General features: G+C 70.3%; 5 protein-coding genes and 1 non-coding gene across 7 annotated transcripts; 4 read left to right on the top strand and 2 right to left on the bottom strand.

Annotated features, from left to right (window-relative positions):
• Window positions 1-3,373: 3,373 nt before the first annotated feature.
• Window positions 3,374-3,635, bottom strand: LOC142419251 (small Cajal body-specific RNA 2). The gene has a single exon (XR_012778529.1).
• A 1,260-nt stretch (window positions 3,636-4,895) lies between these two features.
• Window positions 4,896-12,203, bottom strand: TMEM167B (transmembrane protein 167B). Of its 2 annotated transcripts, XM_075521796.1 has the most exons (4): window positions 12,198-12,203; window positions 6,574-6,592; window positions 5,650-5,781; window positions 4,896-5,530 (listed from the first exon to the last, which is right to left on the bottom strand). In XM_075521796.1, exons 2-4 carry the CDS (start codon window positions 6,581-6,583, stop codon window positions 5,448-5,450), a joined length of 225 nt encoding a protein of 74 aa, XP_075377911.1. In that variant the 5' UTR covers window positions 6,584-6,592; window positions 12,198-12,203; the 3' UTR covers window positions 4,896-5,447. The 2 variants fall into 2 exon arrangements, with proteins under 2 accessions (XP_075377911.1, XP_075377910.1); XM_075521795.1 differs by lacking the exon at window positions 12,198-12,203 and having other exon boundaries at window positions 6,574-6,702.
• LOC142419225 (protein FAM107B-like) lies at window positions 7,862-11,239 on the top strand. Its single transcript, XM_075521987.1, has 5 exons — window positions 7,862-8,048; window positions 8,570-8,606; window positions 9,755-9,899; window positions 10,000-10,138; window positions 10,983-11,239. Exons 1-5 carry the CDS (start codon window positions 7,872-7,874, stop codon window positions 11,094-11,096), a joined length of 612 nt encoding a protein of 203 aa, XP_075378102.1. The 5' UTR covers window positions 7,862-7,871; the 3' UTR covers window positions 11,097-11,239.
• On the top strand, window positions 11,920-13,089 carry GPR25 (G protein-coupled receptor 25). Its single transcript, XM_075521703.1, has one exon. The coding sequence runs from the start codon at window positions 11,920-11,922 to the stop codon at window positions 13,087-13,089; it is 1,170 nt and encodes a 389-aa protein (XP_075377818.1).
• Window positions 13,090-16,373: 3,284 nt separating this feature from the next.
• On the top strand, window positions 16,374-22,108 carry INAVA (innate immunity activator). The gene is made up of 8 exons (XM_075521707.1): window positions 16,374-16,447; window positions 16,982-17,106; window positions 17,187-17,306; window positions 17,539-17,770; window positions 18,920-18,973; window positions 19,058-19,457; window positions 20,082-20,658; window positions 21,811-22,108. Exons 1-8 carry the CDS (start codon window positions 16,402-16,404, stop codon window positions 21,901-21,903), a joined length of 1,647 nt encoding a protein of 548 aa, XP_075377822.1. The 5' UTR covers window positions 16,374-16,401; the 3' UTR covers window positions 21,904-22,108.
• Window positions 22,109-23,200: 1,092 nt separating this feature from the next.
• On the top strand, window positions 23,201-26,299 carry SHISA4 (shisa family member 4). The gene is made up of 5 exons (XM_075521749.1): window positions 23,201-23,466; window positions 24,644-24,815; window positions 25,381-25,514; window positions 25,833-26,015; window positions 26,110-26,299. The coding sequence occupies exons 1-5, from the start codon at window positions 23,394-23,396 to the stop codon at window positions 26,154-26,156; spliced, it is 609 nt and encodes a 202-aa protein (XP_075377864.1). The 5' UTR covers window positions 23,201-23,393; the 3' UTR covers window positions 26,157-26,299.
• Window positions 26,300-27,003: the final 704 nt, after the last annotated feature.

Consider the following 27,003-nt stretch of genomic DNA (forward strand, 5'->3'; position numbering starts at 1 on the left):
TTACTGGCCCAGATGAAAAGCGGCCGCCGGTCGGGGAGAGCCGGGGAGGGGGTGCCGGGGCGGGGGGGAGGCAGGTGAGGACCCCACGGAGGGTGAGCGCAGACCCCCGGGGAGGGGAATTTGGAGGAAATTTGGAAGCTGGCGGGGGGCTCACCCCAGCACCGCTGTCCCCAAGGTGGCCGGGCCCCTGCGAGCGGCAGAGCCCCCCGGTTTGTCCTCGCAGGACACTTTGTCCCCACTTGGCCACCGGGCCACCGTGTGCCAGGCTGGGAAAGGCACGTGGCCGATGGGGACGTGAGTGTGTGTGCGCGTGTGTGTGTCCCCCCCCCCGTTGTCACCACCCCCAGCACCGCTCGCACCCGGGGAGGGTTTGGGGACATCCCAGCGTCTCCCCGGGGTCGGCAGTTGAGCGGGACACGGGGACCAACCTGGGGCCACAGACGTGGGGCTGGAGGTGGCCCCAGGGACCCCCAGGATGACCCCAGGCAGGTCCCCAAGGAGACCCCCAGTAGCAAAGCCACCTCCCCCATCCCCATAGGGGACCCCGCGTAGCCCCCCCCCCCCCCCCCTCCATTTAGGGCAGCACAGCCCAGTCCATATGTTCCCCATAGGTGATGGACCCCATGGGACCCCTCCTCCAAGACTGGAAGCCCCGGGGGACTGGCCGGTCCCCCCACGCTATAGGGACCCCCCCCCCGCGCTGGGACCAGCCCCATCCCCGGTGCCACCGGGACCCCCCCGTCCCCGTCGCCGTCCTCCCCATCCCATAGTGACCAACCCCGGATCCGCATCCCCCGTGCTACGGAGATCGGTTTCATCTACCGGGGGGGGGGGGGGGCGGGGGGGAATGTACCGGTTGCCGGTTCCCCCCACCCCCCTCCACCCCTCCCTCCTTCCTCCCGGTTCCGGTGCCGGTACCTCCTTGCAGACGTGCAGCCGCTCTCCGGTGCGGCCCGGTGGCACAGCGGCCACCAGGCAAAACGCCAGCAGCACCCACCGGGCCCCGGTACCGGTACCGGCCATGGCGCAGCGGCGGCGGCAGCGCTCGGCCCCGCGCGGGCACCGGCCCCGCGGCCCCGCCCCCCGCCAACGGCCCGGCCCCGCGCGCGCACCTGCCGCCACCTGCCCCCGCCCCCGGCACCGGGAACGGAACCCCCGGGAACGGCACCGGGCACAGCCCCCGCCCCCGGCACCGGGAACGGAACCCCCGGGAACGGCACCGGGCACAGCCCCCGCCCCCGGCACCGGGAACGGAACCCCCGGGAACGGCACCGGGCATCGCCCCCACCCCCGGCACCGGCAACGGAACCCCCGGGAACGGCACCGGGCACAGCCCCCGCCCCCGGCACCAGGAACAGAACCCCCGGGAACGGCACCGGGCATCGCCCCCGCCCCCGGCACCAGCACCGGAACCCCCGGGAACGGCACCGGGCACAGCCCCCGCCCCCGGCACCGGGAACGGAACCCCCGGGAACGGCACCGGGCACAGCCCCCGCCCCCGGCACCGGGAACGGAACCCCCGGGAACGGCACCGGGCATCGCCCCCACCCCCGGCACCGGCAACGGAACCCCCGGGAACGGCACCGGGCACAGCCCCCGCCCCCGGCACCAGGAACAGAACCCCCGGGAACGGCACCGGGCATCGCCCCCGCCCCCGGCACCGGCAACGGAACCCCCGGGAACGGCACCGGGCACAGCCCCCGCCCCCGGCACCGGGAACGGAGCCCCCGGGAACGGCACCGGGCATCGCCCCCACCCCCGGCACCGGCAACGGAACCCCCGGGAACGGCACCGGGCACAGCCCCCGCCCTCGGCACCGGGAACGGAACCCCCGGGAACGGCACCGGGCATCGCCCCCGGCACCGGGCGTCATCCCCTGGGAACGGCAGCGGGCATCATCCCCCGCCCCCCGCGACTGGCACCGGACATGTTCCACCAGGAACGGCCCCGGGAATGACCCCCGGGAACGGCCCCAGCACCGGCGACGTACACCGGGAACCGCACCCGGCACCGCCGCCCCCCCCCCCCTCCCCCGTGCACCGGCACCGGGAGCGAACCCCCGGGAACCGGGTTACACCGGGTGCGCGTCCCCGTGCAAAGGCACCGGCCCCGGGCAAAGGTTGCCGGCATCGCCCCCCGGTAACGGCCCCTCCTCCCGGCCCCCCCGGGCAGCGCTGCCCGGAGGGGGGGGGGCACGGCTCCCCCCGCGCCCACGGGTGAGTGTGTCCCCCGTGTCCCCCGTCCCCGCGGAGGCCCCGCCGGGCCGCCCCCCCCCCGCGGAGCCGGGTCAGCCCCGGCAAGGAGTCGGTGCACCGGGGCCGGGGAGCCACAGGGACACGGGGGACGGGGGGACACGGGGGGACACACACGGCTGCGTGTTCTGGGCGTGGGGGACACGGGGGACACAGCTCTGTCCGTGGTGGCACAGGGATGCTGGTGCGTACCGTGGGGATGGGGGACACTGGGGACACTGGGGACATGGCTCCATCTGTAGTGGTACGGGGACGCCAGCACGTACCGTGGGGACAGGGGACACGGCCATGGGGTGGGGACACGCTTGTCTCCACGGCGGCATGGGGACATCACCGCACCTGCGGTGGCACGGGGACGCAGCTGGGGACGCAGTGGCGTGGGGAGGTGTCTGTGTCCCCACGGTGTTGGCGGTGTCACCTCAGCAGACGGAGACCCTGCAGGACCCTGCCGAGCTGGTGTCACCCCTCCCAGAGTGTCCCCACTGTGCGGCCACCAACGGTGGCCACTCCTGCCAGAAGGACGGTGGCCACTCCTGCCAGAAGGACGGTGGCTTCTTCTCCCAGTACCACCGGCACCATGGCTGCCCCTTGCCACCACCACGGCTGTCCCCTTGCCACCGCCATGGCTGTCCCCTCATCACCGCCGTGGCTGTCCCCTTGCCACCACCACGGGCATCCCCTCGTCACCATCACGGCTGTCCCCTTGCCACCACCGTGGCCGTCCCCTTGCCACCGCCATGGCTGTCCCCTCGTCAACGCCATGGCTGTCCCCTTGTCACCATCACGGCCGTCCCCTTGCCACCACCGTGGCCGTCCCCTCGTCACAAGCTGCCAACAAAGCACCCAGGAGCGCAGCCAGGGCGTCACCTACGGGTGCCCCGGGGCGGGGGGATGGCACAGGGTGCGAGCAGCCTCCCGCCAGGCCCGGGGCACCCCGTGTGCCGCTCCCACGGCCCCGCGTGGCGCCGGCAGGTCCCGCGCAAACGCTGCGCGGGGCTGGCGCGGCCCCGGGCGGAAGCCCACGCCCGCGGCACGGAGCCCGCAGGGCCGGGGGAGGGGGGCGGGGGGAGGGCAGGGGCCGGGGGGAGGCCCCGCGGGCCGCTCCCACGCGTGGCGCGGCGGCGGGTCAGAATCGCAGGGCGCTCAGCGGCCGCGGCCTCGCCTATCTGATCGACTCATCCCGCCCGCCGCCGGCCGCCGCACAGCGCCCGCGGGCTTCGCGGCGCCGCTCTTCTCACCTCGGCCCGGCCCGGCCCGGCCCGGCCGATCGAATAAGATCAACGTGTAGGGGGGGGCTGGCGCGCGCCTCGCACACCCGCCCGGCACCCGCACCGACACGCACCGACACGCACGCGGGCCTCGCACGCGCCTTGCACGCCCACACGCGCACCCACGCACACGCACACCCCGCCACGCGCACCATCCGCCCGCGCGGCCGCCGCACCCCGCCCGCCCGCGCCCCGCGCCGCCATTTTATAGCGCGGCCGCGCGGGGCACGACGGGAAGAGGCGGTGCGGGCCACGCCCCGCTCCAGCGCGCCCCCTGGCGGCGGGAGGACCCGCCCCGCGCGCGCGCACGTACACACACACACACACACACACACACACACACACACACACACACACACACGTACACGTACACACACGTACACACATATACACACGTGTACACGTACACACACATATACACACGTGTACACGTACACACACACACGTGTACACGTACACACACGTACACACACACGTGTACACACGTGTACACGTACACACACACATATACACACGTGTACACGTACACACACGTACACACACACGTGTACACACGTGTACACGCACACACACATACACACGTGTACATGTACACACACGTACACACACGTGTACACGTACACACACATACACACGTGTACACGTACACACACATACACACGTGTACACACGTGTACACGTACACACACATACACACACGTACACACACACATGCATGTGCACAGGGCGCGCCCCCCCACTTGTGCCCCGGGAGTGTGTGTGCACGCGTGTGTGCGTGTGTGTTCACAGGCACCGCGGCCCTGCGTGCTCGTGCCGTGCACACGCGTGCACGCAGCCTGGCTTTGCGCACTCGCCCCCTCCCCGGGGCGCGCACACAGGCACGGAGCGTGCCCAGCCTCACGCGCGTGTGCCCGCCGCACCCCTCAGCCGTCCACCGCCCCCCCCGGGCACGCGCGTGGCCTCGCACACCCCTGCCCTGCAGAGGCGGGGGGTGCGCGCCCCTTGCACGCTCGCCCCTGGGTGTGCACGGCCCCCGCGCCCCTCACCGAGCAGCCGAATCGCTCCCGCTCCTGAACCGCTCCCATGGGGCAGGAGGAGCCGGCCCCGGAGCCCCTCACCCCACAGCAGCTCCTCGCCCCCCGGGAGCCCCCACCCCACAGGAGCCAGCCCCACAGCAGCCCCTCACCCCATGGAACCCCCCCACCCCACAGGAGCCAGCCCCACAGCAGCCCCTCGCCCCACAGGACCCCTCACCCAACAGGAGCCAGCCCCACAGCAGCCCCTCGCCCCCTGGGACACGTCACCCCACAGGAGCCAGCCCCACAGCAGCCCCTCGCCCCCCGGGACCCCTCGCCCCACGGGAGGGAGCCATCGCTGCCCGCAGGGGAACCCCCACTTTATTTGCACATCGCGGTCCAGCATTTACACACCGGGGGGTCACAAACCCCGCAGCTACAGGGGGGAGACCCCCGCCCAGGGACCCCGCGCGCTCCCGGGGGAGCAGGGAAATCCCGCTGGTGAGGAGGGGCCCCGCCCGCTGCCGGCCCCCCCAGTCCCGCGGCAGGAGGCCACGCTGTCCCCCGTGAGCCGCGGCTCCGCCGGGACACGGTGCTCGGCGTCGGAAAAAGGCGCTCACGGCACACGGCCGGGTCTCCCCTCTCGCCGAGGGGCTGGCACGCCGAGCCCCTCGCCCGCCGCCCCGTTGCACGCCCGGGAACTCCCCTTCCGGCAGCGTAAAGGCGGCCCGGTGGCACCCATCGCCGCCCGGCCCCGCCGAGGGGGACGAGGTGGGTTCAAGCAGGGTGCCGGGCCATGGCGGCTCCCCAGGGCCGCCACAGGCAGGGTCCAGGCTGGTGGCAGGGCGGTCGGGGTCGGTACCGGGGTCTCTGGTCGTCGTCGTCGCCGCTGCCGGCGGGTCCCCGCGGGGTCACTTCACCACCAGGACGTAGAAAGCCATGAGGACGCAGGAGATGGCCACGGCCACGTGCAGCCGGGTGCCGATGACGGCAGCTGCGGGGTCCGGGCAGAGAGAGCGGGGTGAGCTGGGGTGGGCGCGGAGGGTCCCCCGTGCTGGCCCGAGACCCTCGCCCCCGCGTCCCCGTCCCGGCCCCCCCGTGTCCCCGTCTCACCCTTGTAGAAGACGCCCCAGACGCCGCGCTTCTCCGAGAGCAGCCAGGCCTTGAGGCGCGGCACCTTCCGCAGGTAGGCGCAGGTGCAGACCAGGAGCAGCCCGAACACCAGCAGCCCGTCCAGCGAGTACACTGCGGGGGGCCTCAGCGGGGACGGGCCACCCGCACCCCGGGGGCACCCCGGCCTCCCAACTTCGGCCCCCCAAAGGGCCCTGGCCTCCCAGCTCCCCCCCGCCCCGAGGTGGATCCAAACCTCCCAGCTCCCCCCCCAAAGAGGAGCCAAGGCCTCCCAGCTCCCTCCCTAAAGGGACCCCGGCCCCCCAGGGCCCCCCCGCAAAGCACCCAGGCCCCTCCGCTCCCGCCACCGGGGGACCCAGGCCTCCCGGCTCCCCCCCACGAAAGCACCCAGATCTCCCCGCTCCCCCCCGCAAAGGACCCAGGCCCCCCAGCTCCCCCCTCCCCCGGGGCCCCCGGCCGCCCAGCTGCCCCCCCGCCCCCGAGGACCCAGATCTCCCAGCTCCCCCCCTCAACGCGCACCCCGGCCCCCAGCTCCCCCCCCCAAAAGCAGCCAGGGCCCCCAGCTCCCCCCTCCCCCGGGCACCCCGGCCTCCCAGCTTCGGCCCCCCAAAGGGTCCCGGCCCCCCAGCTCCCCCCCCGAGGTGGATCCGAGCCTCCCAGCTCCCCCCCAAAGGGGAGCCAAGGCCTCCCAGCTCCCTCCCTAAAGGGACCCCGGCCCCCCGGGCCCCCCCGCAAAGCACCCAGGCCCCTCCGCTCCCGCCCCCGGGGACCCAGGCCTCCCGGCTCCCCCCCGCAAAGGCCCCTAGCTCCCCCGTCCCGGGGGTCCCGGACCTCCCAGCTCCTCCCCCGCCCCGCAGCGGCCCGGCGTCCGAGTGTCCGGTCACCCCCCGCCGTGCCGCCCCTCACCGTTGGTCATGGCGGCGGCGGGGGCTCCCCCCAGCGCTCCCCGGCCCGGCGGCGCTGCGCATGCGCGGGGCCCCCTCCCCCCCCTCCGCGGCCAACGCGACACCGGAAGCCGCAGGCGCGGCCGGTCGCGTGCCGATGGCGCCAGGCGCGGCCAGCCGACCACCGAGCCGCCGGGCGGGGAAACCGAGCCGCCCTGCGGGAGCAGGCGGCCTCAATCGAGCGCCTATGGATGGGGGGGGGGCAACACCAGTATGGCCCAGTACCCGCCCCAACAGCCCCTGTGCACCCAGGGACTGCCAGGGTGCACCCCTGTGCACCCAGTCCCCATCCCAGTCCCCCAGTAACCCCCGGTCCTCCCACTAACTCCCCTGTGCTCCCAGTTCCCATCCCGGCCCCCAGTGGCCCCAGGCTTCCCAGTGCTCCCCAGTGCTCCCCAGTGCTCCCCAGTACACCCAGTCCCCAACCCCGACCTCCCATAACCCCCAGGTTGCCCAGTAACTCCCAGTCTCCCCATACCCCCCGTTCTCCCACAGCATCCAGTCCCTATCCCAGCCCTCCCAGTAATTGCCAGTCCCCCCAGTAACCCCCAGTGACCCCCATATCCCAGTACCTCCAGTAATCCCCAGTCCCCTAGTAACTCCGTGTGCCACCCAGTCCCCCTCCCAGTCCCCCCCATAAGCCCTGTCTCCCAAATGACCCCCAGTGCACCCAGTAACTCCCAGCACCTCCCCTAACCCCCAGTGCACCCAGTCCCCAACCCAGTTTCCCCAGTAACCCCCAGCCTGCCCAATAACCCCCATAATCCAGTGAGACCAGTGTCCATAGCAGACCCAGTGCCCCCAGTGAGACCAGTGCCCCCAGCAGACCCAGTGCCCCCAGTGGGACCAGTGCCCCCAGCAGTCCCAGTACCCCCAGGGAGACCAGTGCCCCCAGCAGTCCCAGTGCCCCCAGTGAGACCAGTGCCCCCAGCAGACCCAGTGCCCCCAGTGAGACCAGTGCTCCCAGCAGTCCCAGTGCCCCCAGTGAGACCAGTGCCCCCAGCAGACCCACTGCCTCCAGTGTTCCCAGCAGACCCAGTGCCCCCAGTGGAACCAGTGCCCCCAGCAGACCCAGTGCCCCCAGTGAGACCAGTGCTTCCAGCAGACCCAGTGCCCTCGGTGAGACCAGTGCCCCCAGCAGACCCAGTGCCCCAAGTGGGACCGGTGTCCCCAGCAGCGGCGGCGGGCGCGGTGCCACCAGCGCTGCGCAGGACACGTGTCACCGTCCCCTCGGCCCGTCAGGGCTAATCCCGAGGCTTAATGGCTTTTGCTGATAGGAGCGAGGCCACCGTCACCGTCACCGGCGGAGCACACGGGGCCATCAGCCAGGCTCCGCGGAGCCGGCACCCGGCCCGTGTCCCTGCGTCCCCGGCCCCCCAGGGCACGGGGACAAGAGCCGCCCGCATCGGGGACATGGGGCTGTCGCAGAGCAAGAGGGTGAGTGGTGGCAGCTGGCTGGGACACCCGGGGGACAGGGACACCCTCGTGCCCTGGGCTGGGCCCCCCATCTCCTGTGCTGGGGGTGGCAGGGGACAACGGGGGCCACCCCACGACCTGTCCCCGGGTGCCACGTTGATGACCCAGAGCCAAATGTCTGGCTGTCCCATGCCACCCCAGGCGTTCAGCCTGGGGACCCCTCGCCATCCTTAGGTTCCAGAGTTAACAGAAAATACCCATCCTGCTCTCCCTCCCTTGCACCCACCCACCACAGCCAGCCCCGAGCCCCCAGCGGGGAGGGACACGGGGGGTGACTCTGTCCCCGTGGGTGACAGCCATGGACGGACAGAGGATGTCCAACCCCGGAGAACCCGTGGCTGTGCCCCCTCCTGTGCTGGGGGGGATGGGGGTGACGAGCAGGGACCTGGCGGTGTCCCCTGCCGTGTCCCCAGCCCGGGGAGGACCCGGAGCCAGGGCCCCGCCGAGTGTCCCTCTCTGACCCTGCTCTTTGCCTTTGCCAGGGTGACGACAAAGCCCCGAGGAGCAGCACGGTGCCGGGTGGGTGCTGCCGGCACTGGGGCACGGGGCCGGGGCTGTGGGACCCGGGGGAACGGGGGCCTGGGGGTGATGGGGACCCCAGGGGTGATGGGGACCTGGGGGTGATGGGGACACCACGGGTGATGGGGACCTGGGGGTGATGGGGACCCCGGGGGTGATGGGGACACCAGGGGTGATGGGGACCTGGGGGTGATGGGGACCCCGGGGGTGATGGGGACACCACGGGTGATGGGGACACCAGGGGTGATGGGGACCTGGGGGTGATGGGGACACCACGGGTGATGGGGACCCCAGGCGTGATGGGGACCCCGGGGGTGATGGGGACACCAGGGGTGATGGGGACCTGGGGGTGATGGGGACACCAGGGGTGATGGGGACACCAGGGACAATGGGGACCTGGAGGCGATGGGGACCCCAAGGAGTAATGGGGACCCTGAGGGCTGATGAACACCCCAGGGGTGATGGGGACCCCAGGGACAATGGGGACCTGAGGGGTGATGGGCACCCAACGGGTGGTGGGCACCCCAGGGGATGATGGGGCCCCCAAGGGGTGATGGGAGGACATGGGGACCATAGGGTGGCCTGGGGACAGGGACACTTGGACACAGGGATCCTGGAGGGTGCCAGGTGCTGCAGGACAGTGTGTGGGGACCCTGGGCTGTGACACCCCGAGACCCCCGGGCTGGGGGACACCAAGGCTGGTGCCCAGGATCTCGCCCTGCGCTGGCATGTGGCTCCAGGCAAGGGAGCTGGGCAGCATCACCGCGTCCCCTGGTGACTCTGTCCCAGGTTGTCCCACTCCTCATGGTGACCCCATACCCCAATGACCCCATCCCCAGTGATCCTCTGCCACTGGTGACCCATCCCCTGGTGACCCCATGCTCTTGGTGACCCCATCCCTTGGTGACCCCGTCCCATGGTGACCCTGTCCCTCAGTGACCCCATCCCCTGGTGACCCCATCCCATGGTGACCCCATCCCATGGTGACCCATCCCATGGTGACCCCATCCCATGGTGACCCCATCCCATGGTGACCCCATCCCTTGGTGACCCCATCCCCTGGTGAGCCCATCCCATGGTGACCCCATCCCATGGTGACCCCATCCCCTGGTGAGCCCATCCCTCGCTGATCCCCATCACCCCTCCAGAGGGTGACGGGACCGATGTCCTCTCCCCGGACACGGCCACCGATGGCCACCGGGGCCTCATCCAGCCCAGGAAGGTGCCAAACCCGATGCGGGAGTCCCGGAGTCACCGGGAGCTGCACCGGGAGCTGCTCTTCAGCCACAGCAGGTGAGCGGGGACGGGACCCAGGGTGTGGGGACGGGACAGTCCCCAGCTGGGTGGCCAGGTGGGGGTGGCCCCGTTGAAGTCCATCTGTCCGTCCCCCCAGGGGCATCCTGCCCCGGCACAGGGCCGAGCTCCCGCAGGTGCTGGAGAGCCGGCGGCTGCGGCAGCTGAGGGAGGAGCTGCGGGGACCCCCCTCCGACCTGGAGCAGCAGCTGAGGAAACGCCACCAGAGGCTTGAGGAGGTCTGTGCTGTCCCTCTGTCCCCCGTCCGTCTGTCCCAGCCCTCCATCCCTACACCCAGCCCAGCCCTGCTGCCTTCACCTCACCATTCTCCGTCCATCCATCCATCCATCCATCCATCCACCCTTCATCCCTCCCTCCATCCTCCCATCCATCCACCTGTGCCACCATCCATCCATCCCTTCCTCCATGCACGCATGCCTCCATCCATCCATCTGTCCATCCATACGTCCGTCCATCCATCCATCTACCCATCATCTACCCATCTACCTATCTATATGTCCTTCCATCCATCCATCCATCCACCTGTCCATCCAACCTTCCATGCATCCACCCATCCACCCATGCATCCACCCTCCCATCCATCCACCCAGCCCCCCTTCGGCCCCCATCCATTCCTCATGATTTGGGGGGTGGCTGAGGGAGGCCACACCATGGGGACAGTTGGGAGAGGCCAGGTCATGGGGACAGTTGAGTGATGGCCGGGCTGTTGGGACAGTTGGGTTGAGGAACGGCCAGGGGAGGCTGGAGTTGGGGGGTGGCTGAGGGAAGCTGCGTTGGAGGGATGGGTCAAGGGATGGTCAAAGGGTGGCCAGGTCATGGGGACAGCTAATGGAGCCCGGGCTGATGGGACACCCAGCTCAGGAGATGGCCATGTCATGGGGACAGTTGATGGAGCCTGGGTTGATGGGGCACCCAGGTCAGGAGATGGCCATGTCATGGGGACAGTTGATGGAGCCTGGGTTGATGGGGCACCCAGGTCAGGAGATGGCCAGGTCATGGGGACGGCCGAGGGGACCCAGACTGGGACCCATGGCCGCCCCTCCTGGGCCCCACCTACCGCAGCACGAGCGGGAGGCAGCAGCGGGGCCGGATCCGGACCCTCGCCCCGAGTTCCTGCTGGTGCGGGACAGCCTGAGGAAGATGAAGCTGGTGGAGCCAGGCGCCTGGCAGACGTGAGCAGGAGCCAGCCCGGCAGAGCGGGGGGCCGCTCCCCCGCGACCCCCCCCCCCCCCCCGGCGGCACGCCGGGCTGCCCCCATCCCCGGCACGTCCTGGCGCTGGGAACGGTGCTCGGCGCCGTCATTCTGGGAGAGCTCGTGGTCAGGGGCGGCCGCGGGTACCGCTGCCTCGGCATCCTCAAAGCAGTGAGAACCGCCGTGCCAGGGGCTGGAATGAGCTGGCAGAGCCGGGGCAGTGCCGGGGGCGGCGTGGGGACGCGGCGGGCAACGGTCTCACCCCGACCTGCACCTGCTCCAGCTCGCTCGGAAAAAAATAAAAAAACAAACAAGAAAATAAACGTTTTCATCTGGTTTTCTTGATGCAAATGTGCCGGGGACGGGGATGGGGACAGCGATGGGGTGGCGTTGGCTTGGGGTGACGGTGCGCGGTGGGGATGGAGGGCGGCCACGGCGGGAGAGACGCAGGGTGGGTTGGCGGCCAGTGGCTCGGTTTGGTGGTGGTCCCACCGGCCCAGATGCAGGTTGGTGTCCACCCAAGGCCTTCAGCCATCCCCCGGTAGCGTGCAGCCTTCCTCCCCGCCCCCCCCACCCCGGTCTTCTTCTGCCCTCTCCTTTTTTGGGGGTTTCTTTCTTCTCATTTTTCTTTTTTTCTGTTTCCAAAATTAAACATGCTTCACCTCCTGCCCCTTCTACCCCGCAGCCCTTGCCCCGTTGGAAAGGAAGTGCGAGACGCTGTTTTTGAGCAGATCTCAGATCAACAACCCAACCGCTGGGCGCGGTGAGCACCGCCCCGGGCACCGGGGAGGGCACCCGACCACCGCCATGGCTCCCGAGGAGTTCGCCAGCTCGGCTGACTACGATTACCCACCGGTGACCAACGTGACGGGGAACCGGGAGGTCTCCTCTGGGTGGGAGGTCTTCTTCACATCTGTCTTCATCCCCATCCTCTACTCCTTCATCTTCCTCCTCGGCCTTGTGGGGAACCTCTTTGTCATTGTGCTGATGGCCAAGAGGAGCGGGGGCAAGAGGATGGTGGACACCTTCGTGCTGAACCTGGCGGTGGCTGATGTCATCTTCGTCTGCACCTTGCCCTTCTGGGTGGCGGCGGGGGCGCGGGGGAACCGCTGGCTGCTCGGTGAAGGGCTCTGCAAGGTAAGCAGCTACGCCATCGCCGTCAACCGCTGCTCCAGCATCCTCTTCCTCACCGCCCTCAGCGTGGAGCGCTACCTGGTCATCAGGAAGGTGCTGGACACCAAGATGATGGGTTCCCAGAGGCACGTCCGCATCACCTGTGGCATCATCTGGGCAGCGTCCCTCCTCCTGGGCGCCCCGTCCCTGGTGTACCGGCGGCTGGATGGGGACGACTGCTGGGATGAAGATGGAGAGGACTTCAGCCTGGCCATGGTCTTCCTCACCTTCCTCCTGCCCTTGGTGGTCATCTCCTTCTGCTACTGCTCCATCTACTGCCGGCTCCAGCGCCATGTCCGGCTGGGCAGGGGCGTCCGGCGTTCCCACCGTGCCATCGTCACCATCGTCGCAGCCTTCCTCTGCTCCTGGTTGCCCCTCAACGCCTGCAAGGTGCTGCTCTTCTTCCTCGCCAAGGGGACGCTGGTCCTGTCCCAGGGGCAGGAGGGGGCCCTGAGGTGGGTGGTGGCCGGCAGCACCTGCCTGGCTTTCGTTAACAGCTGCGTCAATCCCCTCGTCTACGCCCTGATGGACGGACGCTGCCGTCCCCGATGTCCCTTCGGTCCCTGCGCACCAGGGACGGGTCCCGGCACGGCTGCCCCCTCCTCCGCCACCGACTCCAGCCTCCTCTTCGGTGGCTGGATCTGGACCAAGACCCCCCCCGGCCCCCGGCGCAGGAGTAGGACCGAGCTCCAGCCGGCACCGGGGGTCCCACGGGGCCACCCCGCGGTGAGTTCCCCCCCCTCCTCCCCAGCGTCCCCGGGTGCCACCGCCGTCCCCGCTGTCCCACCTGGTCCTCAGCCGTGACCCGGGTCCAGCCCTTCCTGGTGCAACTCCCGAGGGAGCTGCCGCCCCGTGCCCTGCCCGCCGCTCGCACAGGCAGGATCCGGCCCCCAGGATGAAGGCCCTCGGCCCCATCGCCCCCCCCGAGATGCTCTTCATAAGGGACAGCTTCAGGAGCAGGAACCTGGGTTTAATTCCAATTTAATCCCCATTAATACAAATTTAGCCTTATCACTGACGATATATTTTAGTCTTCGAGCTGTTTTTACCACCCGCCGAGGGGAAAGGGGGGGCTCGGTGCCAGCGGCTCTGCCCGGCGTGGGGACACGCTGAGAAAAAAAACCCCTTTTTTTCTCCGAATCTGCCTTTTTTCTCTAAATCCGCCCTTTCTTGGCGCTGCTGGGGTTCCTGCACCCCCCCCCCCCTGTGCTGTCGGGCAAAGGGTGGCCCCGGCAAAGATGGGGTGTCCCCCCCCCAAATCACGGAGGGACTCAGGGACGTGGGGAAGGCGCGGGTGGAGGGGAAGGTGTTGGGGAGCTGTGGAGGTGCAGGCACCGCTGCTGCCTGCACCCTGCCTGCACCCCTGGCCCGCGCCTGCCCTGCTTGCAGCTCTTCCTGCCTGCACGCTGCCTGCACCTCTCCCGGCTGTACCGCTGCCTGCAGCCTGCCTGCGCCCTGGCCTGCACCTCTCCTGCCTGCACCCCTGCCTGCATCTCCCCCGCCTGCACCTCTCCTGCCGGCACGCTTGCCGCTCCTCTCCTGTCTGCAGTCCTTGCCTGCATCTCTCCTGCCTGCGCTCTGCCTGCACCCTGCCCTCTCGTCCCCGTCCCCGCAGGCCGTGGGACCGTCCCGTGGGGCTGAGACACACTTTCCACCACCTGCCCCGGGCCGGCAGCGCAGGATGTGGCCGACTCGCCAGCCGCCCTGATTCATCTCGCACCGTACCGGCGGCTGCGGCAGCGCCGTTCCCACGGCCTGGCACAGCCCTGGCACTGCCCTGCTCTGCCCCTCGCCCGTCCCCTCCTGCCCGGGGACAGGGACAGGACGCGCTGCCTCGGCTCCCAGCGGGTCCCTGCTCCGGGGAAGGGTCGGTGGCGGCAGTGCCAGGGCGGCACCGCCAACCTCCCGCCCTGCCCGCGGTGCCGGGCTCGGGTCCCTGCCCACCCTCGAGCGTTTTGGGGATGCCGACCCCAGGGTTGACCTCCCCGGCCACCCGCCGTGGCGGGGATGGGGACGGTGTCCCTGGACCCGTATGGCACCGGGGATGGAGCCTTCACCCGGCACCGTGCCATGGTGTGCCATGCTGTGCCATGCTGTGCCGTGCCGTCCTGTGCCATCCTGTGCCATGCTGTGCCAGGCTGTGCCATCCTGTGCCATGCTGTGCTGTGCCGTCCTGTGCCATGCTGTGCCAGGCTGTGCCATCCTGTGCCATGCTGTGCCGTGCTGTCCTGTGCCATGCCATGCCAGGCTGTGCCATGCTGTGCCAGGCTGTGCCATGCCATGCCGTGCTGTCCTGTGCCATGCCGTGCCAGGCTGTGCCATGCCGTGCTGTCTCAAGTTGAGCCATCTTGTGCCATGCCATGCCACACCATACCATGCTGTACTGTTCCATGTTATACCATGCCCCACTATGCCATACCATACCATGCCATACCATAATATGCCATACTATACCATACCATACCATACCATGCCATACTATACCATACCATACCATACCATACCATACCATGCCATGCCATGCCATGCCATGCCATGCCCTACTACGCCATACCATGACATGCCATGCCATGCCATGCCATACCATACCATACCATAACATACCATACCATACCACACTATGCCATGCCATGCCATACCATAATATGCCATACTATACCATACCATGCCATGCCATGCCATGCCATGCCATGCCATACCATACCATACCACACCATACCATACCATGCCATGCCATACCGTACCATACCATACCATACCATACCATGCCATATCATACTATACCATGCCATGCCATGCCATACCATGCCCTACTACACCATACCATACCATACCAGACCAGACCAGACCAGACCATGCCAGACCATGCCATGCCATGCCATTCCATACCATACCATTCCATACCATACCATGCCATGCCACCCTGTGCCACCCTGTGCCACGCCACACCGCACTGTACTTTGCCACCCCACCCCACCCAGTGCCGAGCTGAGCCGTGCCCTGCAGCGGGCAGGGCCCTGTCGCTGCCGTGGCCGTGCCCGTGCCTGTGGCCATTCCTGTGTCTGTGGCCGTTCCCCTTCCCGTTCCCCTTCCCATTCCCGTTCCCATGCCCGTGCCCGTTCCCGTGCCCGTTCCCGTGCCCCTTCCCATTCCCGTTCCTGTTCCCCTTCCCCTTCCCCTTCCCGTTCCCGTGCCCGTTCCCACTCCCGTGCCCCTTCCCGTGCCCGTTCCCGTGCCCCTTCCCGTTCCCATTCCCGTGCCCGTTCCCGTGCCCCTTCCCGTTCCCGTTCCCGTTCCCATTCCCGTTCCCGTGCCCGTGCCGGGCGGGGCGGGCGCTGCCGGCGGCCGGGGCAGGTGCCGCCGCTCCCCCGCTCCGCCCCGCGCCTCAAGCCCAAACACGTCCCCGTGTCCCGGGCGCAGCAGAGCCGGCCGCGGCGGCGAGCGCCCAGGTAAGGCATCGCCATCGCCATCGCCATCGCCATCGCCCCCCGGCCCCGCCGTGGGCCCCCGGGGCTCCCCCGCCCTTCCCTGCCTCAGTTTCCCCAAGCCGCTCCGCGTCCCGCCGGGGGAAACTGAGGCACGGCGGGGGGCGAAGGCAACGCAAAAGCGGGGGCGAGCAACCCCCCCCCGCCCCGCTCCCAGCCCTTGCCCCCCGCCCCCCCCCCCCGCCCCCCAAGAGCAGGGGGGTGTCGGGGTGCTGGGGGGGAGCCGCTTTCCCCGGCCGCAGCCGCCCCCACCCCGGAGCCGCCTCCGGCCCCGGCGGAGCAGAAATCGGACCCGGCGAAACCGGGCGGGGCGGGAGCGAGGCCCCCCCCGGCCCCCCCGCCGCACCCCGACCACCTTTGCCCCCGGGATGGGTCTCGCCGGGCAACCCCGGCTGCCACGCACGTGTTTGCACACCTTTGTTTATCGTAGGACCTACAAGAAGGCAGGCAAAGCAAACACGGCCTCGCCTTCTTCCCCCCGCCGCCATTGCCGGAGCCGGCGGCCGGGAAGGACGGGGCGATGCCGGGGGTTGGGGGGGGTACGAGGGGGTGCGCACCCATGGGTGCTCCCCGGGGGGTGGCGCGGGGACAAGGCGTCTCCCCGCTGTTGCCCGTAGGGTCCCGGCCTGGCATGGGGGAAGCGAGTGACAGCGACAGCGGGGTCATGCTGCATTCGGGTGAGCGCTGGGGGGGGGGGGGGGGGGGGAAGTTTCGGGGGGGGGGAGGTCTCGGGGTGCCCCATCCCCCACACGTGCTCTTACAGACGTGCCCCCCCTCCCCGGGCTGAGAACGGGGCACTTCGGTGCATGGGGCCACCCTGGGGACACACAAAAGCTCCTTGGGGGGGGGGGGGTGTGGGGAAATGGGGGCTTCCCTCTGTTTCCGGGGGGGCACCCAGGCGTGGCGGGGGGGGCCTAGACCGGCTTTGACTCAGCCGGGTTTCGCTCAGGGATGGCTGAGTCAGGGCGAAACCTTCCCTGTGTCCCGTCCCCCCCCCCGTGCTGGGAAATCACGGCTGCCCCGGGGGAGCCCAAGCACCCATGGGTGCTTCTGGGGAGGGCACGGGGAGGGGCTCCCGGCTGCTTTTCCTCGCCCTGGGGTTGGGGGGAAACTGAGGCAGGGAGGCTGGGGGGGTAGCAGGGAGGCTGGGCGGGTCTGGGTGCACCTCAGCAGGCGTCAGCCCCCCTGTCCGTCCGTCCGTCCGTCCCCAGGCCCCGACAGCCCCGTGTCGCCCCTGAAGGAGCGGGCGCAGGCAGGGCGCAGGCAGCAGCAGGCGTTGGAGGCCCGGCTGGAGGGCTGCGTGCAGGAGCTGCGGCGGCTCTGCCTGCGCGAGGCGGTGAGCGGGGCGGGGGGGACACCCTGTCCGAGCTCCCCCACCTCCGTGGCAGCGGCTCAGTGTCCCCGTGCCGTCCCCAGGAGCTGACGGGGACGCTGCCCCGCGAGTACCCCCTGAAAGCCGGCGAGAAGCCCCCCAAGGTCCGGCGCAGGATCGGTGCCGCCTTCAAGCTGGATGAGACCCTCGTCCTGCGCGGAGCGGTGAGGGGCTCCCCGGGGTGCAACCGGGGTGGGGGGGTCCCTGGGGCGGGCGCTGGGGACCCCTCTCCATCCCATCCCGGAGCTGCGGAAGGTGCCCAAGCGTCACCTGGGGATGTCACCATCCCCGTCCCATGGGAGAAATTCATATTCCCCCTCGTTAGGCAAAGCCTTCGTTAGCGTGCAAGCGCGATGGGTGGTGGTGGGGTGCCGAGCGTGTCCCCTCCGTCCCCAGGACCCGCTGAGCGCCCTGGAGCGGGACCTGGCGCTGCAGCTGCAGATCGCCAAGGCCGCCCGGCGCCTCTGCCGGGAGGAGAACATCAGCAAGCGGCTCCGCAAGCGGCGACAGACGGCGGCACTGCTGGAGGAGCAGAAGCTGAAGGACCTGGAGAACATCCTCAACCAGCGACGGCTCCTGGCCGGCCGACGGTCTCTGCCTGCCGGCGCTGGAACCGGTGCTGCCGAGGGTGAGCCCCCCGTGTGCCCCCCCGGCTGGGGGTGCCTCGTTTGGGGGATGCTGGGGGTCAGGGAGGCAGAAATGGGTGCAGCTTGGTTGGGTGTCCCTGCTGAATGCACCCTGGCATGTGCAGCCCAGTCCCCTGTCCCCAGTGAATGCACCCCCCTGGATGCACCCCAAAATGCCATCCCCGGTGAGTGCACCCCAATCCCCTACCCCAATCCCCTATCCCTGGTGAATGCACCCCCCTGGATACGCCCTGAAATGCCATCCCCGGTGCGTGTACGCCGATATGCTCTCCCCGTGAATGCACCCCAATCCCCCCGCCCGCAGTGAAAGCACCCCGATACGCTCTCCCCGATGGATGCACCCTGGTGAACACACCCCAATACTTCAACACACCCCAATACTTCACATCTGTTGAATGCGCCCTCATGAATGCACCCTGATATGTGATCCCCACTGAATGCACCCCAATACTTCACCCCGGTGACTGCACCCTGATACACCATCCCTGATGATTGCACCCCCATGAATGCACCCCAGTACTTCATCCCGGCTGGCTGCACCCTTGTGAATGCACCCCAAAACTTCATCCCCAGTGCATGCACCCCCATACACCATCCCTGCTGTATGCACCCCCATGAATGCACCCCAGTACTTCACCCCTGCTGACTGCACCCCATGGCTGCCCCCCGATCCGCCATCCCCAGCGAGTGCACCCCAAGGGGTGGCAGGATTTGGGCCGGCTGCCGCGTCCCCATCGCGGTGGCAGCCCTCCAAGAGGGTCCCCGCTCACCCCCGCGTGTGCCTCGGCCTCGGCTCTGTCCCCGCCGCCCTCCCAGGGCTTCCGCGTCCGTCACCCCCCCAGGACTGGGGACATGGTGGCAGCGGCTCCTTCCCTCCCGGTGCCCCCAAACCTGCCCGGCACCCCTCCTCCTGCCCGGCCTGGGCAGGCTGGGAGCTGCCCACAGCACATGGCTCGGCAAAGCCGGCCCGGCCGGTACCGCCACCGTCCCGGAGCGTGTCGGGACAGGCGGCGTGGGAGAGGGGGAGCGGAGGCCTCCGGGGACGCGCTGGGTGGTGGCGGGTGCCGTGGGAGCGTTTTGGCACCCGGCGGCGGCACCGGCACCGTTCTCACCCGTCCCCTGCCCCGCAGAGCTCAGCGCCTCCGACGAGAGCTCCCTCTCGGACGCCGTCCTGCTGGAGGAGGGTAAGGGGGCTGCGGGGACCGGGGGGGGACATCGGGGTGCCCCCCGTGAGTCCCCTCCGTCCCAACCCTCCGTCTCTCCCGCAGAGGAGACGCGGCCGCTGGGACCTGCCACCCCGCGGGGGTCCCCGTCCCCCGAGGAGCCCGTCGAGGAGGAGGGGTCGGGGCCCCCACCGGCCCCCCCCAGCCCCTGGCGGGAGACCAGCCTCGACAGACCCTACGAGAAGGCCAAAAAACCTGGCGTCGACCCCAGGGATGGGGAAACCCGGGGCTCCCGGTGCTACCCGGGGTCCCCGCCAGCCACCCCTGCCGCCCCCTCGGCCCCCGGCAGCCCCGACCCCGCAGCCTCGCCAGCGCCCAGGGCGGGGGACGTCCCTCCCTACCGCTTCGTCCCCATCAGGACCCTGGTGCTGTGCCGGCAGGCGGGCTCCAGTGCTCCCAGCACCCCGGAGCCATCGGGCCGGCGGGGACAGTCCCAGTCCCTGAGGTATGTCCTGTGCATGGGGAGGGGGGACAAGCGCTTCTGCAAGGGGGACGTGGAGATAACCCTGTGGGGAGGAAGATGGAGATAACCCTATGGGGAGGAGGATGGAGATAACCCTATGGGGAGGATGGAGATAACCCCATGGGGAGGATGGAGGTAAACCCATAGGGAGGAGGTTGGAGATAACTCCATGAGGAGGAGGATGGAGGTAAAGCCATGGGGAGGAGGATGGAGATAATTCCGTGGGGAGGAAGATGGAGCTAACCCTGTGGAGAGGATGGAGCTAACGCCATGGGGAGGAGGGTGGGGATAACACCAAGGGGAGGATGGAGCTAAAGCCGTGGGGAGGAGGATGGAGATAATCCCATGGGGAGGAAGATGGAGCTAACCCTATAGGGAGGATGGAGACCGCCCCATGGTGAGGAGGTTGAGCTAACCCTGTGTGGAGGACGGACATAAATCCACGGGGAGGAGGCTGGAGCTAAGCCCGTGGGGAGGCTGCACCCTGCACCCGTGGGGTGCTCAGCCCCCCCGCCCCCCCGCCACCCTTTCCCACGGCTCACCCCGACTTTTGGGCGGGCGGCGAGGGGAAGGGTCCGTCTACAGCCGCAGCCCTCCTGCCCGCAGGGTAGAGGCGTGCTGGCAGCCCGGCGAGCCGCGGGGCCGCAGTGCCGTACCCCGCCGGCGCCCCACCTACTACACGGTGACGGTGCCCACCTCCTGCATCCCGACCCCCGGCCCCGCGCACCGCTCCGGCTCCGACGACAGCATCTCCGACCTCTCCAGCATCTCCCACGCCACCTCCCCGGGCAGCAGCAGCCCCGACGTCTCCTTCCCGCGCCCCCCGGTCCCACCGCCCCTCGCCGAACCCGGTTATTACCCCCGGGGTGCCCACCGGTTCCTGCCGCCCGCCGGCCCCCCGGCTTTCCTCTACGAGCAGGATCTGGCCCCGTTACGCTACCAACGCCTGGTGCCCTCGCACAGCCGCATCGTGCGCACCCCCTCGCTCAAGGACTACGCGCTGGCGGGGGGCCGGGGGCTCTCCAAGGCGGCCGTGACCGAGGAGCTCAAGTCATGGCACCAGCGCGCCCGGCTGCGGGGTGCCCGTCCCCACTCCCTCGACCGGCAAGGGGCCTTTCGGGGACCCCGTGGTGGGACCACCAGGGACGTGCCCGTCACCCGTGGAGTCCTGCCGCGGGCTCAGGTAGGGCACGGGGTCCGGCTGGTGCAGGGACGGGAGTGGGGACATGGGAGAGCGGGGGGCACCGCGGTGCTCGTCCCCGTATGGGGACTCCCTGGGTGCTGCCCTCAGGGTGACTGGGTGACGTGAATTGTCACCCTGAGGTGGTTCAGGGACAGGCGGTGGCGTGGGTGGGGTCCCATGAGGGTCCCCAGAGCAGGAGTGGGGTCCTGAGGGAGTCCGTGGAGAAGAACTGGGGTCCCATGAAGGTCCCTGGGGCAGGACCAAGGTCCTGGGGAGGTCCCTGGGGCAGGGCTATGGTCTCGGAAGGGTCTTGGGGACTGGACCAAGGTCCTTTGGGGCAGGATCAGGACCCTCTGCGGGTCCCTCTGGGCAAGTCCAGGGTCCCACAGGCCAGGCCTGGAGTCCCATGAGGGTCCCTGGGGCAGGACCGGGGTCCTGAGGGAGTCCTAGGGGGAGGATTGGGGTCCTGCAGGCATTGTGGGGGGAGAATTGGGGTCCCATGAGATTCTCTTGGGGCAAGACTGGGGACCTCCAAGTGTCCTTAGGACAGGACTGGTGAAGGTCCCCTGGGGCAGGCCCAGGTCCTAAGGGGGTCCCTGGGACAGGCCCAGGATCCTGGAGGGGTCCCTAGGGCAGGACTGGGGTCCTGAGGAGGTCCCATGGCCAGGACCGGGGTCTCGTGAGGGTCTCAGGCACAGGACCAAGGCCCCTCAAGGTCCTTTGGGGCAGGATGGAGACCCTCTGGGGGTCCCTCTGGACAGGTCCAGGGTCCCGTGAGCAGGGCCTGGGGTCCCACGAGGGTCCCTGGGGCAGGACTGGGGTCCCACAAGGGTCCCTCTGGTCACATCCAGGGTCCCACGAGCAGGACCCGGGTTCCCACGTGGGTCCCTGGGGCAGAACCGAGGTGCCCCTGGGCAGGGGGGTCCCTCCCCTCCACCTGGGGGGTCCCGCCGGGATGGGTGCATGCAGTAGACCGTGGCGCGGCCGGCACCCGCGGCACAACTGGGGCCCAGGCTGGGCAAGTCGGGATCTGCAGCCGCGCCCCCGCAAACAACCCCCCCCCCCCAACCCCTGCCCTGGGATGTGCACCCCGGGGTGCTGCCCCAGCACGGGGTGGGGTGCCGGCACCCACGGGCTCCTTCTCCCACGCAGGCGCCCCCGATCCACGTCCTGCGGCGCTCCCCGGACGGCGTGCCCGTGCAGGTCTACGTGCCTGAGAACGGCGAGATCGTCACACAAGTGTAAGCGTGGACACCCCCACGCACACCCCGGGGGGGGGGGCACAGCCTGGCTGGCCCAGGGACAGCAGGGACGGGGCCGTCCCACGCCCCCCCACCCCGGTGTGGGGACACGAGTGGGAGGCGCAGCCGCCCCCCGGCACCCCTGGGGTGCGCGGGGCAGGGACGGGGTGCCTGGGGCTGGCCCCCCCCCCGCCCCGTGTCCCCTCACCGCCACCGTGACCCCGATGCTGACGGTGCCACCGCGATCCTCGATTCGGGGCTTCGGTCTCTAATAAACGTGGTCGTTGGGGTGCTCCTGTCCTCGCCAGCCCCTCGGGACGTGTCACCTCCGTCCCCAGCCCTGTCCCCCAACGGGTCCCCCATCTCCTGGAGCTGGCGCTGGGTTGGCATTGCCGGGATCGGGCCCCGGTGGTTTGGGGTCCGGCCGTGCCTCTGTGGGCTCGGGATAGTGATGGGGTGACGCCGGTGCCAAGGGGGCTGCCCAAGTCCAGCCGAGCCCCCCCGGCACCCAGCGAGCCCTTGGCCCGGCTGGGATGGGGGTGCTGGGATGGGGGGGCTGGGGAACAGCGTGCAGGGGAAGGGGAGGGGCAGAGGGAAAGGATGGGGTGCAGGGGGAGGGGAAATAAGGGGTGCAGGGGCGGGATGAGGGGATGGGGAAGGGGTGCAGGGGGGGTGGACGAGAAGGGTGCAGGGGAAGGGTGGGTGAAGGGATGGGGTGCAGGGGGAGGGGAAATAAGGGGTGCAGGGGAAGGATGGGGTAGGAGGAGGGGTGCTGGGAAGGGAAATGATGGGGAGCAGGGGGGGCAGGGGAGGGGTGCAGGGGGTGGGGAAGGAAAGGGGTGCACGGAAGGGGTGCAGGGGAGGGGTGCAGGGGGTGGGGAAGGCAGGGGTGCAGGGGAGGGTGCAAGGACGAGCGAAGGGACGGGGTGCCGGGGGAGGGGAAGGGGAAATACGGGGTGCCGGGGTGGGGAAGGGCAGCAATGGGGCGCGGGGGGGGCAGTGCCGGGGGTCCGTGCCGGGCCGCGGACCGACCACCGGAGCCCCCCGAGTCCCCCCCCGGCCGTGGCCGTGCCCGCGGGGCCCGGCGCCGCCGCTCCGCCCGGCGGGGGGGGCTGGGCCCGGGCGGGGGCCGGGGCCGGTGGCTGCGGCGGGAGGCGGCGCCGCGGGAGGGGGGGGGGGGGGGGGCGGACCGGGCAGCGACCGAGCGCCGCCGGGCTGCGGCGTCACTGCGGGCCTGCGCGGCCCCGCACCGGGCTCCGCCGGCACCGGCCCCGGGGCTCCGCCGGGAGCGGCCCCGGGCTTCCGCCGGCCCCGCGGCGCCGGCCCCGCGGCACCGGCCCCGGCCCCGCTGCGCCGCGCCGGTCCCGCTCTGCCGCAGCCGGCCCGTTGCCGCACCGCGGCCGCCGCCCCCAGCCCGGCCCCAGCCGGCCCCGGGCAGCGCTGAGCGGGGGCACCGGGCCCGGCCCCGCGCCGCCCCCCCGGGCCGGACTCGGGATGGGGCCCGGCGGCACCGGCGGCGGGTGGCCCCTGGCCGGGACCGTGCTGGTGGCCGTGGCCGCCTCGCTGGGTAAGCGACACGGGGGGGGGGGGGGGGCGGGCTGCGGCGTCGGGGCGGGGGGGGGACCGGAGAGCGGTGCCCCCCTGCGATGGGACCCGGTGCCACCGGCCGTGACCGCGGGGCACCTCGGGGTGGGACCCGGTGCCACCGGCCGTGACCTGCGCCCGCACACGGCCCCTTTGCGCGGGGGATGCTCGCCCCAGCGTGTCCCTCTGGGCGCTGTCCCCCCATGCTGCACCCCATGTGCCACTCTCGGGGTGTCCCCGGGAGCCGCTTGCCCCCGGGAGCAGCGTGCACGGAGCCGGTGGCCGCTCGAGCCGGGATGCCCCGTCCCGGGGGCTTTGGGTGCTTCCCGCGCATGCGGCCCGTGCCTCAGTTTCCCCACTTGGCTCTGAGCTGCCGCGGTCCCGTCGGGCGGTGCGTGAACCCCATAGGAGACCCCTGAGAAGCCACTGGGTGGGGAGCGAGCTGGAAACCCTGAGGGAAGCAGCCCAGCCCCGGTGGCTTCCCCGCCGCTGTCCCGGCGCCTCCGGCCGCCCCCCCGGGCCTTGTCCCGGGGCTATTTCTGGGAGCGCAGGTGACTCCGGCCAGAAATAGAGCGGGGAGGCGTTGCTGGAGCAGCCGGGTGGGGAGGCAGCCTGGGGGGGCTGGGTGTGAGGGAGCGGGTCCTCAAGGATGTGGGGCAGGATGCATGTGGGGCAGGATGGAGCGGGTTTGGGGAGGGGACACGGGGCAGGATGGAGCGGGGTATGGGGGGTACCTAGGAGCAGGGTATGGGGGGACATGGGGCAGGATGGAGCGGGGTGTGTAGGGGTCCATGGGGCAGGATGGAGTGGGGTACGGGGGATGTGGGGCAGGATGAAGTGGGGGACAGGGGACAGGGGACAGGCTAGAGCAGGATATGGGGGGATGTGGGGCAGGATGGACCAGGGTACGGGGGGGACATGGGGCAGGGTGGAGCAGGATACGGGGGGACATGGGGACAGGATGCAATGGGGTATGGGGGGGACACAGGGCACAGGGCAGGGTGCAGTGGGGTACGGGGCGGGGTGCAGTGGGGTACGGGCTGTCTCCCCGAGACAGCGTTTGGGGAATGGAGGTCGTGGGCTGATGCTGGTGCCACTGGGGGTGGCGGTGGCCGGGCTGGCGGTGCCCGGAGGCCCCGGTGACAGGCGTCCGTCCCCAGCGGCGGGGGGCGAGGACTGCCTGTGGTACGTGGACAGGAACGGCTCCTGGCACCCCGGCTTCGACTGCGACTTCTTCACCTTCTGCTGCGGCACGTGCCACCAGCGGTACTGCTGCCGCGACCCCCTGCGCCTGCTCACCGAGCGCCAGCAGCGCCACTGCCTCGCCTTCAGGTGCTGGGTGCTGGGTGCTGGGCCTCAGCGATGGGTGCTGAGCGTTTGCCTTTGGGTACTGGGCCCTGGGTGCTGGGTACGGGGTGCTGGGTGCTGGGCACTGGGTGCTTGCTGTTGGGTACTGGGTCATGGGGATTGGATGCTGGGTGCTGGGCACTGGGTGCTGGATACAGGGTGCTGGGCACTGGTACTGGGTGCTGGGCACTGGGTGCTGGGCACTGGTACTGGGTGTGGGTGCTGGGCACTGGGTGCTGGATACAGGGTGCTGGGCACTGGTACTGGGTGCTGGGCACTGGTACTGGGTGTTGGTGCTGGGCACTGGGTGCTGGATACAGGGTGCTGGGCACTGGGCAGTGGCACTGGGTGCTGGGTAGTGGCACTGGGTGCTTGTCTGGACGTCCCTGTCCCTCCAGTCCCCAGGTGGGTGCTCCAAAGGTGCCCCTGGTGCTGCGGGCACTGGTGTAACGGGGTGGGGGGGGAAGACAGCCTGCGGGGGGCGGGGGGGGGCTGCCCCGGGTGCCGCCTCCCAGGCCCTGCTCCCCCACGTCCCCATGGTGTCCCACAGCCCCAAGACCATCGCGGGCATCGCCTCGGCCGTGGTGCTCTTCATCGCCATCGTCACCACCATCGTCTGCTGCTTCATGTGCTCCTGCTGCTACTTGTACCAGCGCCGGCAGCACCTCCGCACCCCCCTGCAAGGTGGGGGGGGTGGGTGGAGGGTGGGGTGGGGTGCAGGAGGGAGGCCTATAGGTACAGGGTGGGGAGATTTGGGGTGAGGTGGGGCGGCCTGGAAGGATGTGGGGGGGAGGATCGGGGTGCAGGGGGGGCACTTGGGTGCAGGGTGGGGGATTTGGGTGCCGGGGGAGGGCACTGGAGTGGGTGCTGCTGAGATCACCCCATTGCCCACCACCGTCCCCTGCCCCCCCCCCGAGGGCCATGGACACCCGTGGGCACTGCCAGGCTCTGTCCCCGTCCCCGTGCCGGGGTGCCGCAGCCCCCACCCCGTCTCTCCCGCAGGCCCGGAGATTCCGCTCTCCAGCTACCCCCCCGCGGCCCCCCCGGCCCCCTTCCCCATGGACCCCAAAGCCGGCCCCGTGCCCGCCCAGCCCGGCTTCGCCCCCATGGCCATGTACCCGCCGGCCGGCCCCGCTGCCCAGTACCCGCTGTACCCCTCTGGCCCCCCCGTCTACAACCCCACAGGTGAGTACTGGGGTGTGTGGGGGGGGTCCCCCTATTCCCCGGGGGGGACAGTGGCCTTGCAGGGGCTGACACCCCGACCCGCTCCCCCCTGCAGCGCCTCCGCCCTACGTCCCGGCACAGCCCAGCTACCCCGGAGCCTGAGCACCCATGGGCCCCCGGCACCCTCCTCCCGCCGCCGGCCAGCGGGACCGGGCTGGGGACCCTCATTCCTCCGCCATGGGGCCGGGAGGGTGCCCCGGCCGTGGCCGGATCAGGCCCTTCCCGGCTGTCCCGGGGATGACCCCGTGCCGGCAGCACAGGGTGGCTCTTGTCCCGCACACTGGGCCCTTTGTGGGTGCCTCCGCCCCGGCTCCGGGTGCCAACGGTCCCGTTGCAGCCATGGGGGGCTGTGCCTGGGGGGGGCCCCCGAGGGCCGTGCATCGCTGCACCCCTGCACGCCCGCGTCCGGATTTGGATCTGGCTCTTCTTCGCCGGGGCTGGCATTAAACCACGTCTTGTGCCCCACACCCGGTGTCGTCTCGGTGGCTCTGTGCCGGGGGAGGGGGTCAGAGCCCCGCGCCCCTCCCTGGGGAGCTGTAAGGGGGGGCTGCGACTTTCCCCCCTTCCCCTTCCACTCCCAGGGCTTCTCCACCCCAAAATTGGGTTGGGATGGGTAATTCCCACCAAACCAGCTGCTGGGATGAGCCAGCCCGGGAGCGCTGCTGCCCGCCCAGCCCCACCGCTCAAAATTGGGGTGTGAAACCATCCCCAGCGGCGTTTTGGGGCAGAAAGCAGCAAATTCAGCCCCAGGATGGGGCTGCGGGTGTGAGACCAGTTCCTCCATCTGTCCCCCCCATCCCGAGTCACCGGAGCTGGGACCCGTCTCCCTTTGCAGCCAGCGGCGAGGAACAGGCGCCGGGGGAGCGTGATTCACCCCGGCTATTTTGGACGGCTGCTCCCGGGGTGATTCATCCCTCCTCCCGCACTGTCACTGGGAGGGGGGGTCCAG

Source organism: Mycteria americana, chromosome 20 (genome assembly GCF_035582795.1).
Source record: "Mycteria americana isolate JAX WOST 10 ecotype Jacksonville Zoo and Gardens chromosome 20, USCA_MyAme_1.0, whole genome shotgun sequence".
Classification (NCBI taxonomy): domain Eukaryota; kingdom Metazoa; phylum Chordata; class Aves; order Ciconiiformes; family Ciconiidae; genus Mycteria; species Mycteria americana.

Bases quoted from the DNA above. Each gene is read 5' to 3' on its own strand.
- TMEM167B (XM_075521796.1), bottom strand. The intron at 5,531-5,649 runs GTGAGACGGGGA...CGGACCCCGCAG, and splicing joins CTGGGGCGTCTTCTACAAGG to CTGCCGTCATCGGCACCCGG.
- LOC142419225 (XM_075521987.1), top strand. From the start codon at position 7,872: ATGGCTTTTGCTGATAGGAGCGAGGCCACCGTCACCGTCACCGGCGGA. The intron at 8,049-8,569 runs GTGAGTGGTGGC...TGCCTTTGCCAG, and splicing joins GGCTGTCGCAGAGCAAGAGG to GGTGACGACAAAGCCCCGAG. The intron at 8,607-9,754 runs GTGGGTGCTGCC...TCACCCCTCCAG, and splicing joins GAGGAGCAGCACGGTGCCGG to AGGGTGACGGGACCGATGTC.
- GPR25 (XM_075521703.1), top strand. From the start codon at position 11,920: ATGGCTCCCGAGGAGTTCGCCAGCTCGGCTGACTACGATTACCCACCG.
- INAVA (XM_075521707.1), top strand. From the start codon at position 16,402: ATGGGGGAAGCGAGTGACAGCGACAGCGGGGTCATGCTGCATTCGG. The intron at 16,448-16,981 runs GTGAGCGCTGGG...GTCCGTCCCCAG, and splicing joins CGGGGTCATGCTGCATTCGG to GCCCCGACAGCCCCGTGTCG. The intron at 18,974-19,057 runs GTAAGGGGGCTG...TCTCTCCCGCAG, and splicing joins CGCCGTCCTGCTGGAGGAGG to AGGAGACGCGGCCGCTGGGA.
- SHISA4 (XM_075521749.1), top strand. From the start codon at position 23,394: ATGGGGCCCGGCGGCACCGGCGGCGGGTGGCCCCTGGCCGGGACCGTG. The intron at 24,816-25,380 runs GTGCTGGGTGCT...GGTGTCCCACAG, and splicing joins CGCCACTGCCTCGCCTTCAG to CCCCAAGACCATCGCGGGCA. The intron at 26,016-26,109 runs GTGAGTACTGGG...TCCCCCCTGCAG, and splicing joins CCCCGTCTACAACCCCACAG to CGCCTCCGCCCTACGTCCCG.